The sequence below is a fragment of the Nansenia antarctica genome (genome assembly GCF_963989245.1).
Source record: "Nansenia antarctica genome assembly, chromosome: 3".
In the NCBI taxonomy this organism is placed as follows: domain Eukaryota; kingdom Metazoa; phylum Chordata; class Actinopteri; order Argentiniformes; family Microstomatidae; genus Nansenia; species Nansenia antarctica.
The window spans coordinates 30,646,272-30,658,456 of NC_137688.1; the positions used below are offsets into that span (position 1 = coordinate 30,646,272).

The window sequence follows — 12,185 nt, forward strand, 5'->3', positions numbered from 1 at the left end:
TGTGTGTGTGTGTGTGCATATTTGTGTGTGTGTGATTGTGTGCGTGTGCATATTTGTGTGCGTATCACAGAGAGAGTGAGAGTGAGAGAGAGGGCATGTACAGGCAGGTATAGTATAGGCAAGTATAGTGTTTTTCCTCGAGTTTTACAGTTAGGTCCATATATATTTGGACTCTGTCAGAATTTTAGTTATTTTAGCTGTTTACCAAAACATATTCAAGTCACAGTTATATAATGAATATGGGCTTAAAGTGCAGACTCTCAGCTTTAATTTGAGGGTATTCACATCCACATTGGAGGAAGGAATTACAGCTCTTTAATATGTGGCCCCCTATTTTTCAAGGGTCCAAAAGTCATTGGACAATTGAATCAACAGCTGTTTCATGGACAGATCTGGGCTATTCCTTTATTTCTTTATCAGTTAAGCAGGTAAAAGGTCTTAGTAGCATTTGAGTGGCAAACGTGTGGCATTTGCATTTGGAATCTGTTGCTGCACAACATGCGGTCAAAGGATGTCTAAATGCCAGTGAAACAGGCCGTCCAGTGAAACAGGCCATCCTTAGGCTGCAAAAACAAACAAACCCAAAAAAATCCATCAAAGAGATAGCAGGAATATTAGGAGTAGCCAAATCAACAGTTTGGTACATTCTGAGAAAAAAAAGAACGCACTGGTGAGCTCGGCACCACAGAAAGCGTGTGTGTGCGTGTGCTCGTTTCATGCACGTGACCTCTCCTCCGCCCTCCTGCAGGTGACACCATCCCTCCAGAGGCGGTTCTCCATTTTGACGTTCTGCTGTTGGACGTGTGGAACCCTGAGGACCAGGTGCAGATCAACACCTACCACACCCCCTCGGACTGTTCTAGAAAGGTGGAGGTCTCCGACTACGTCCGCTACCACTACAACGGAACCCTCTTGGACGGAACCCTCTTTGACTCCAGGTGAGACACAAACTCACTGAAGAAATCAAACAGGCCCAAACCCTTAAAATATTTAAATCTAAGCTAAAAACCTTCATGTTTTGCACCAGTTATGATTAAACACAAACACTTCTATCAATGTCTTTTTTCCATTAACTATTTACTTTTTAAATGTTTTATCTATTTACTTCTTATATTTGCTTTTATTCATTGTAAAAAAAAAAATCTTATGCTCCTCTTGCTGTATTTTTAAATAATGTATGTAAAGCACTTTGAATTGCCCCTGTTGTATGAAATGTGCTATACAAATAAACTTGCCTTACTGTTCCTCTCTCACTTCTTCTCTCTACTCTCACCCCTCTCCTCCTCTCCTCTCCTCACCCATCTCTCCTCTCCTCTCAACTCACCCCTCTCTCCTCTCCTCCTCTCACTCCTCACCTCCTCTCCTCTCTCCTCATCCCTCTCTCCTCTCCTCACCCCTCTCTCCTCTCCTCACCCCTCTCTTCTCTCCTCACCCCTCTCTCCTCTCCTCATCCCTCTCTCCTCTCCTCACCCCTCTCTCCTCTCCTCATCCCTCTCTCCTCTCCTCTCACCCCTCTCTCCTCTCCTCATCCCTCTCTCCTCTCCTCTCACCCCTCTCTCCTCTCCTCTCATCCCTCTCTCCTCTCCTCTCCTCTCACCCCTCTCTCCTCTCATCCCTCTCTCCTCTCCTCATCCCTCTCTCCTCTCCTCTCATCCCTCTCTCCTCTCCTCTCATCCCTCTCTCCTCTCCTCTCATCCCTCTCTCCTCTCCTCTCACCCCTTCCCCCCTGCAGCCACACTCGTCTGCGTACGTACGACACGTACGTTGGGATTGGCTGGCTGATAGCCGGTATGGACCAGGGGCTGCTGGGGATGTGTGTGGGAGAGAAACGCATCGTCACCATGCCCCCGTCCATGGGCTACGGAGATAACGGAGACGGTGAGTGCAGGGTTAGGGTTAGGGTTAGGGTTAGGGTGAGTGCAGGGTTAGGGTTAGGGTTAGGGTTAGGGTGAGTGCAGGGTTAGGGTGAGTGCAGGGTTAGGGTTAGGGTGAGTGCAGGGTTAGGGTTAGGGTGAGTGCAGGGTTAGGGTTAGGGTTAGGGCTAGGGTTAGGGTGAGTGCAGGGTTAGGGTTAGGGTGAGTGCAGGGTTAGGGTTAGGGTTAGGGTTCCACAGGTCCTTGAAATCCTTGAAAGTTTGTGAATTTGAGAAAAAAGAATCAAGGTCTTAAAACGTTTTTGAAAATAGACATGGGTCATTGAAAGTGCTTGAATTCCCCCTTCTCTCTCTCTCTCTCTCTCTCTCTCTCTCTCTCTCTCTCTCTCTCTCCCCCCAAAAATATATTCAAAAATGTTTTACTTAGCTCATCAACTAGTATAGTAAATAAGTCTCTGTATTGCTTAACTTTACACATATTTCACAATATATTGTTTTGCTGTGCTGTGGTAGAGAAGGCAAGAGACCATCTAGTGTTCGCACATTCAAGCCTCTCTTTTTAATTGTTGTCTGTGAGCGGATAGTAACTCCAGTGGTCAAAACACGGTCCTGGAGAACTACCTGGCATGAAAGCGTAAGTCCCAGCCCAGGACTGATACGTCTGAATCACATCATGGAGACTTAGTCCCCCTGACCAGTGGAGGATGATTGGGGGTAGAAATCAGAGGACAGGCTCATTGTAAATATATGGAATATAATAAGGAATGGTATCAAACATTCCTCATACCGTTCCATGCATTACAATGACCCCCGTCCTCCGAACATCTACTTCCACCATCAGGAGGAGATGTCATTCCTCACCAGAGGAGCAGCATGACTCTCGGTCCAGACACTTGTGATCTCCTGCCTTGACTATCGCAACGCGCTCCCCGCCTCCGCCGTCAGACCTCTGCAGCTCGTTCAGAATGCTGCTGCCTGTCTGGTGTTCAACCTCCTCAAATTCTCTCATGTCACCCCCCTGTGACATTGCACCCTCCACTGGCTCCCAGTATCACATTCAAGACCCTGGTGCTCGCCTACCGGGTGGCAAAGGGAACAGCCCCCGCTTTGGATAAAGGCGTCCGCTGATGCCAAAAATAGAAATGTAAATGTTCTGCCAGCTTCCACTGCATTTCTGTTGTAGTTGCATATCAGACCACAGGGGGGCAGTGGTACACAGCAGGGGCTTATCCAACAGGAGAGTAGCAGATAAAGATATAACATGCTGAAGCGATACCCTCCTAACCCTCCTCCATCCTCCCTCCATCCCTCTCTTTCTCTTCCTGTAAGAAGTGATATCCCAAAACAGACCTCTTTTTTGTCGTTATTCTTTTGAACGTCCTCAACCTTTAGTTTACTATTGTTTCCATCCATCCATCCATCCATCCATCCCTCCCTCCACCCTTCTCTCTCTCTCTCTCCCTGTAGGTAGTGACATCCCCGGCCAGGCGTCGCTGGTGTTTGACGTGATCCTATTGGACCTCCACAACCCCAGAGACAGCATCAGCGTGTCCAACCAGGAGGTGCCGGAGACCTGCGCCAGGAAGACCGCCGAGGGAGACTTCGTACGCTACCACTACAACGGATCACTGCTGGACGGGACCTTCTTTGACTCCAGGTGAGAGATGGGTGTGTGTGTGTGTGTGTGTGTGTGTGTGTGTGTGTGTGTGTGACTGTTTGTGAGACACAGAGAGAGACAGAGAGAGACAGAGAAAGAGAGAGAGATAGGGAATGAGAGGGAGGTAGGGGAGAGGTCACAAGGATTGAGAGAGATGGGGGGAGGAATCAGATGTGCCAGTGCTGGGCTGAAACTAAAAGCTCTCCAGCCTCCTCCAGACCTCCAGACCTCCAGACCTCCAGGGTGGGGAGCCTGTGGGGCATCATGGTATCACAGTATTACCGTGTGTAGGGATTCCTACTTCGGCCACTAGGTGGCAGCATTACCTTGTGTAGGGATTTTCCCAGACAGAGGCTCTGACAGTTCAATTGCAGCCCTGGGAAGAGTAGAGCATGCACATACACAAGCTCTTCAAAGATCGATTGTACATTCAAAAGGGATAAGGGGGGAGGGTTATTTGACGGTATTTGTGAAGATGTTGGTTTCACCATTTAGAAATGACAACACTTTATAGCTGGTGAAAGGGGGATCAAGTCGGCAACCGAGTTAATGTTCAGACTTTTATTCTGGAACATGTAACTCACCGAATCCTTTGGATTGCAATATTTTGGCTTGACTAGCCAGTATGTCATTGATTTTCAACAACTTTTCAGTAAAACAATGTTTTTTGAATCAATTCTCTTTTAAAGGTGATTTGAAATAAATTCAATCACCACCTTAAATGCTTACATTTTCCAGTCCAATTTATTTTATTTTTTTCAGAATAAAAGTCAGATTATTTGGTCGGTTGCCAATTTGTTCCCCCTTTCACCAGCTGCCGTCACATATAAACCCCTCAAAAAAAGTTTGGAAACGTTATTTCAGTCGATTCTTCCTCCCCTTTAATAATACCAATTGTGACACAGCCCAATGAAAAGGGCTACCTGTAGGCGAAATCATTTTTCTGTTTTTTACATGTGCTTAAACTACAGATTGTAAGCTTTCAAATGATGCATCATACATTGAAATCGGAAACAAATTGAAGACGACATGAGTATTTGAAAGTTGCTACACCGGAAATCACTAAGCACAGAAAATCCCCATCAAAGATAATGAATCCCCATCAAACAACAAGAAACGAAGTCATTGTGTTATAGATTACACTTATTTAATGAACGTAAAACTGTTCGGAAAAATAACGAGTGGGTACTTCACATCTTCGAGTTGAATGTTAGCTAAAAAAACGAAAATCTGAAAGAAAAAAAAAAAAACTTTAAAGACGAATTTGACGTCTTTCTCATTTCCGAGAGGTGTCCAGAAACACCAGGAGCAGTCACAATTGGTATTGTATTTTATAGCGTTGGAAAGCCTGATTAGAGGTACAACTTGTAAGGATCATGCTTTCGTGGAATGAGTAACACAGCTAAACGTGTGGGTAGCGGCCCAACATTTTTTGCCAAAATCCCTTGCAATATTCTTCTGTTGGTATTCACTCTTGTTTTGAGCTTCAAGTGCTGGCAGGTGTATGCCAGTCACAGGTGTGTGAATGGCACCTGAATGGCACCTAATTGACAGGAATGATATTCTGGAGCCAGTGGCGATCCCATATCTCCAGAATCTGGGACCTAACTCCATCCTCCAGGAGGACAATGCTCGCCCCCACAGAGCCAGGATCATCACAGAGCACTTCCAGAATTTGGGAGTGGAGAGGGTGGAATGGCCTGCCGTGAGTCCAGACCTCAACCCAATTGAACACTTGTGGGATCAGCTTGGGTGCTGTACGTGCCAGAGTGACCAACGCAACCATGTTGGCTGACTTGCGGCAAATCCTAGTTGAGAAATGGGATGCCGTCCCACAGCAGTGTGTGACCAGGCTGGTGACCTGCATGAGGAGGTGCCAAGCTGTTGTGACTGCGTATGGATCTTCCACACGCTACTGAGGGCCCTGACAGTGTAAAATGAATAAAGTGTAAAAATGGCCAATATGTGTTGTTTTTTCCTTATTACTGTGGGAGAGTGCAATCATCCAATCCACCAAGCAACTCAAAACGAGAGTGAATACCAACAGAAGAATATAGGGGATTTTGGCAAATATTTTTGGGCCGCTACCCACACGTTTAGCTGTGTTGCTCATTCCACGAATGCATGATCCTTACAAGTTGTACCTCATTGTAAAGGTGACTAATCAGGCTTTCCAACGATATAAAATACAATATCAATTGGTATTATTAAAGGGATAATCAACCAAAGAATAATCAACCAAAATAACGTTTTTTGAGGGGTTTATTTCCCTTATCCAACACAGTTAAATGCAGAAGTAGCTACTCTATCATGACCTTTGAACATCCTGTGTGGAGGATGCTGTTTTGGTGAGTTCCTGTCAGCTGACACCAGGGGAGGTAGAAATCGGAGGACAGACTTGTACTTGGAGGATTATTACAGTGAACCCGTCCGCCAGCCTCCCCTGGCTGACATACTGTGACTTCCTGTCTGCTGGCTTGTGGTTTCATCTTTTATCTTGCAGCATCGGTGCACACAAGTGTCTTAGTTTTTTGCCACCAGCTGTTTATTAACTGGTGAATAACACCAAATTATCTCCCCCCCTTCCCCACCCCACCCATAATGTCACCACCCTACCACCACAATGTTTCTGACTATATAAATGTGTGTTTCTGACTATATAAATGTGTTTGTTTACAGCTACTCTCGTAACCATACATATGACACGTATGTTGGGAAGGGCTACGTGATCGCTGGCATGGACATGGGGCTGATAGGGGTCTGCACCGGGGAGAGACGGACCATCACCATCCCCCCACACCTCGGCTATGGGGAGGAGGGCACAGGTGTGTGTGTGTGTGTGTGTGTACGTGTGTGTGTGTGTACGTGTGTGTGTGTGTGTGTGTGTGTGTGTGTGTGTGTGTGTGTGCGCATGTGTGTGTAAATGCACGTGTGTGTTTGTGTGTGTGAGACTGCATTGAAGGTTGATGTTGATTACTTGTGAAACGTAATCATTGGTCTACTTTGTTGTAAATATTTGTAATGATGATTTGTGATAGTGAAGTAGAATAGAAAGTAGAATCAAGACAACGTATCAGATCTGGGCTCCTACAGAGGCCTGCACACACATCAGTGGTCAAACATGGAATGAGCAATGACCTGGAATCAAGCCAGTTTAGATAAACAGTATGGTTAGCTGACGTTACATTACATTTACATTTTTGGCATTTAGCAGCAACTTCCAAAGCAACTTACAATCAATATACATTTGACTAAGCAAGTGAATCATCAATCCACCAGTCATAGGAGGAAGAGTAATCTAGCTCAGGCCCGGGGCCATTGGCAGTCTCTATTATTATATATATATTTTTTAAATATATAGACACTGTAGAACAGAGAAACAGTAGTGGGGCCAGTAGAAGTCAGTAGAAGTTAGTAAGAAATACATGACTTAAGTAAATACATGACTAAAGTAAATACATTACTTATTTGGTTACTTTGCCCCAGTTGTTCAAAACTATTCATCTGGATCAGAATGATCCCGATTCTTTTCTCTGATCAAGGATCAGATCAAACTGGCTGGTTTCCCCTATACAACTCCAAATCAGCCAGATAGATCTGATCCTGGATCATTCTGATCCACATTAAACTTTTTGAACAACTGGGCCCAGAGGACCAAAAGTGGCCAGTTGCCATGTCTAGGGTTGGGTACCGTTTGGGTTTTATCCGGTACCGGTACCTAACCGATACTTTAAAAACGGTACCGGTACCAAAACGGTACTTAATTCGGTACTTTTGATTTTTTTAAATGACATATATATATATATATATATATATACATATATAATAATAACACGGTCGACAACATTAAACAGCTTTTCACTTTTGTATTGCTGAGGCACAATATATATATTAGTTAAATATACACTCAAATTAAAATAAATGAAAATAAAACTCCTGAGTCTTGGGGACTCCATTAAGCTGGGGGTGCCTATCGTTGGTACTGATGTCGAATACGAGTACACACTTGTTCGGCAGCCCCTCAAGGACATCAGAATATTCTTAGAAAAGGGATCTAGTGAAGAGGCCTGCATAGCCCCCAGAACCAAGAGGAAATATAACTCTGATAAACTGGAGCCCTCCACCTCGTCAAAATCCAAACTCTGTTGCCGCTCAGCTACTACTACTCCCCTCCCCCTCTCTGGTCCATGATACATGACGATTGATTTTTCAGACACAGTAGTAGGATAAGGACAGTACCCGAATATCAAGAGATCCCCGATCATGTTGTCCTCCTCGCAGAGACGCAGCCACACATCCGCACAACGTCATCAACAGACGCGTCGAATCCTGGAGTGCACTGTCCAATCAAAGGCTTGCGTTCGTAAACTCGCTCTGAGAGCGTCGCAGCGCACACTGGGCCCGACGTCATAAGGGGAGCAAGTCATTTGATTGGACAGAAGGCATTCCACGAGTGGTGATCAGAATTCCAGAACGAGTTTACTGAACGCACCCATAAGTCGAGCGTCGCGTTACGCCAACCCGCTAGCGGAAGTTGCTATTAGCAACCTTCTCGTTATCCTTCCGTACTCGCTGCTTTCACTGAGTGGAAATTTAACAGGCGATGTGACGTCGCGAGATAGAAAAGTACCGAAATGAGGCACCGAAATCTCCTTTGCGATTCGGTACGGGTACATACCGAATGTAAAGTAACCGGTACCTACCGGTACCGATTTTCGGTACCCAACCCTAGCCATGTCAGGAAGTTCCTCATATCAATATTATTTCTCTGACTCTCTCATCTACCCTTTCTTTGCCCACCTCCCTTTCATTCCACCTCCCTCCCCCCCCTCTCTCTCCTTCCCTCCCTCTCTCTCTCCCTCCCTCCCATCTCTCCCTCTCTCTCTCAGGTACAAAGATCCCAGGTTCGGCAGTGTTAGTGTTTGACATTGTCATTGTAGACTTCCACAACCCTTCGGACTCGGTAGAGCTCATCACCACCTTCAAGCCGGAGGCCTGTGAGACGCTCACTAAGAAAGGGGACTTCGTCAAATATCACTACAACGCCTCACTGATGGACGGCTCACACATCGACTCCACGTGAGTACACATCGGCTACAGTGGGGCAAATAAGTATCTGATCCAACAATGACCGCACAACATACAGCCAATGCAACAAAAGAGTGGCTGAAGAAGAAGCACATTAAGGTCATGGGGTGGCCTAGTCAGTCTCCGGACCTTAATCCTATAGAAAATATGTGGAGGGAGCTGAAGCTTCGAGTTGCCAAGCGACAACCTCCAAACCATAAGGATTTGGAGAGGTTCTGCAAAGAGGACTGGACCAAAATCCCTCCTGAGATGTGAACAAACCTGGTGACCAACTACAAGAAACGTCTGACCTCTGACCTGTGCTTGCCAACAAGGGTTTCTCCTCCAAGTTCTAAGTCATGTTTTGCTAGGGGATCAAATACGTATTTCCCTCGATCAAATGCAAATCAATTTATACCTTTTTTGGTTGATATTCAGTCTCTCATTGTTAAAATAAACCTACCATTAAAATGATAGACCGTGAATTTTTTGTGAGAGGATAAACTTACAAAATCAGCAGGGGATCAAATACTTATTTCCCCCACTGTATATACAGTATATATATACAGTATATATATATATATATATATATATACACACACACACACACGCACACACTCAAAGAGGGAAATTCCTTACTTCTCTTTCTCTCCCTGTCTCTGTCTTTCTGTCTCTCTCTCTCTCTCTGTCTCTCTCTCTCCCTCTCTATTTCTCTCCCTCTCTCTCCCTCTCTCTCCCTCTCTCTCTCTCAGGTACAACTATGGGAAGACATACAACATAGTCCTGGGGTCCAACCAGGTAGTTCCTGGGATGGAGGAGGGGCTAAAGGGAATGTGTGTCGGAGAGAAGAGACACCTGGTCGTTCCTCCACACCTGGCCTATGGAGAGAGAGGAGTGGGTGAGTCTCACACACACACACACACACACACACACACACACACACACACATACACACACACACACACACACACACACACACACACTGACTCCATGTCGCTAAGTGTGTATATTCATATGATATGTGTGTGTGTGTGTGTGTGTGTGTGTGTGTGTATAGACGGGGAGGTGCCGGGCAGTGCCGTCCTAGTGTTTGACATTGAGATGATGGACATGGAGGAGGGACTTCCTGACGGCTACATGTTCATCTGGAACGGCGACGTAGCAGCTGACCTCTTCACTGAGATGGACATGAACAAGGACCTGCAGGTGGAGCCCTCTGAGGTACGCATCACCTCATCTGACTCCCAAGTCATTTCATCAACACTATGGGCAAAGAACTGTTGAGTTTGTGTTGATTAGAGAAGGTGTCATGGGAGAATAAATCAAATGAGGCTTTAATAATAATGTAAACATCAAATTATTACTAGACTAATACATCATAGAGGAATGTTACATGCTACACTCCTGGTAAATGAGAGAGAGAGACAGGGACAGAGAGAGAGAGACAGAGAGAGACAGAGAGAGACAGACAGAGAGAACGAGAGAGAGAAAGAGAGAGAGGCCTGAATACTACTGAGCAAACCAAGAGAAGGATGTTCCTCAACATTCTGTTTTTATACCCGTCTTCCAACCATAAGTAATTATATGAAGAGCTGTTGTCTCCTTCTTCCCTGCACTACGAACTACCACCACGAACTACCATAATAAGTGTTAGCTACTGTTAAATGCTATATTCGGATTCAGCCTGGTTGTAAGGCAGGTAATGCTAACCCAGCGCTAGTTCAACAGACCGTAGTAGACTTCAGACACAAAGTGACACAGAGTCAAAAGAGCTCAGTTTTCTTGCGCAAGGAGAGCGATTCAGAGAGACCATGTTAAGGGTCAGTCAAAGTCGATCTGCTCTTTCGCTCTTCCAAGTCAGCCTTTATTGTAACACGAATGGAAAAGGGGCAGGCAAAGCAGTTTCATGGGAAAGCACCTTAACATAAACAGTTTGATTGGAATGTTCAGCTTAACATATACATTCTCATGGAAATGTACAGCTTAATATAAACAGTTCCATGGAATGCTCAGCCCAACACAAACATTCCCATGGAAATGTACCTTAACATAAATAGTTCCATAGAATGCTCAGCCCAACACAAACATTCTCATGGAAATGTACAGCTTAAATATAAACAGTTCCATGGAATGCCCAGCCCAATATAAACAGTTCCACCGCTGGGCTCCTGGATAACACAACGCCAGGAAGCGGAGGCCCTATAAGGAGTGGAAAGATGAGCAAGAGAATACACAGCCCAGCGCACAGGGTGCACAAAGCTCACACAGTGATACAGAATTATACAGAGTATCCTCTTTCCAACATTTATATCTTTTATGAAAACATCGTCCAACTCTATCATTTAACATTTATGAAAACATCGTCTTAACCCTAACAATAAGACAATCTCAATAATGCATCTTGTTCTTCAGTTGTATTCGCATTAAAAACTGTACCTTTGATAGGTTTGAATTGTGTTTTCATGATGTTGTGGATGTTTGTTGAGGAGTACATTTTGAAGAGTGCATGTACTCTGTAAATTTCTGTTCTATTTCTGTGAGTTCCCCAGCTCCGACCTTGTGCAGTTTGCTGCCGCACAAACTTACAAGCTCATCATTCTACAAAACCTTATCTTCTATCCCAGCCTGGGTAGTCTCCCCTTCCTGACATTGTGTTGTCAGAGGGGCCCTGTCGTAAATGTCCATGAAACCCCCTCCTCCTGAACATGTGTGTTCCTGTCATTGTGTTGTCTGAGTCGCCCAGCAGAGAAACTGCTTATGATAACTTTCCCATGAAAAGTGTTTTTACTAACGCTGCACTTCCTCATGAAAAACTGTCTCCTCCTTTTCCATTTCTGTTTTGAGAATAAAAGACCTGCTCACGGGAGAAAAGATTAGTCTGAATCCGGAGTCTCTAGGGGAGACTTCGCATTCATTCTCCTTGCAAGAAAATAATAATCATGATGAATTCCGTGTCTCTTTGTTGTTTAAAGTCTACTACGGTCTGTTTGAACTAGCGATGGGTTAGCATGGCCTGCTTTACAAACAGGCTGACCAGAATATAGCATTTAACCCTATTACAACCGAACAACCTTTATTTAGTAATTCATTATTACTAAAGCAAGTGGAAGATAAAAAAAACTAATTTCCTCTCCCACCCCCACTCTCTGTAGTTCTCTGACTACATCCTGCGGCAGGTCAACGAGGGCAAAGGTCGCCTGGCCCCGGGCTTTGACCCCAACCGCATCATCGAGAACATGTTCTCCAACCAGGACCGCAACGGGGACGGCAAGATCACCGAAGCTGAGTTCAAACTAAAGGCTGACGAGGCCGTCCATGATGAGCTATAAGTGGGGAAGTCGAAAGGGTGGAGTCCGGTGTGGGTGGGAGGGTGATGGGGTGGGGGGGGGGGGGGGGGGGGGAGGAGGGGAGGGGAGGGAGGGAGGTCAGAAAGGACGGAGGTGGGGGAAGGATAGTCATGGGGGTCAGATGTATAGAGTTAAGAATTCGACGGTCAGGTGAGGTGGGAAAGGAGAGGAAGCCGCGTTTGAGCGTTGGGACGAAGCCCCACATTTCTGTTATGAGAAGAGGCCAAAGTTAGAGAGGACA

At 45.4% G+C, this 12,185-nt stretch overlaps 1 protein-coding gene across 1 annotated transcript in view; it reads left to right on the forward strand.

Annotated features, from left to right (window-relative positions):
- fkbp9 (FKBP prolyl isomerase 9) overlaps window positions 1-11,939 on the forward strand; it is a 16,612-nt gene extending 4,673 nt beyond the window's left edge. Inside the window, exons 3-10 of the mRNA XM_080526096.1 lie at window positions 749-938; window positions 1,733-1,878; window positions 3,341-3,530; window positions 6,210-6,355; window positions 8,420-8,609; window positions 9,350-9,495; window positions 9,655-9,818; window positions 11,750-11,939. Of these exons, the coding sequence (XP_080382222.1) occupies window positions 749-938; window positions 1,733-1,878; window positions 3,341-3,530; window positions 6,210-6,355; window positions 8,420-8,609; window positions 9,350-9,495; window positions 9,655-9,818; window positions 11,750-11,926 (1,349 nt within the window). The 3' untranslated portion in view covers window positions 11,927-11,939. The remainder of the gene's footprint in view (window positions 1-748; window positions 939-1,732; window positions 1,879-3,340; window positions 3,531-6,209; window positions 6,356-8,419; window positions 8,610-9,349; window positions 9,496-9,654; window positions 9,819-11,749) is intronic.
- The last annotated feature ends 246 nt before the right edge of the window (window positions 11,940-12,185 follow it).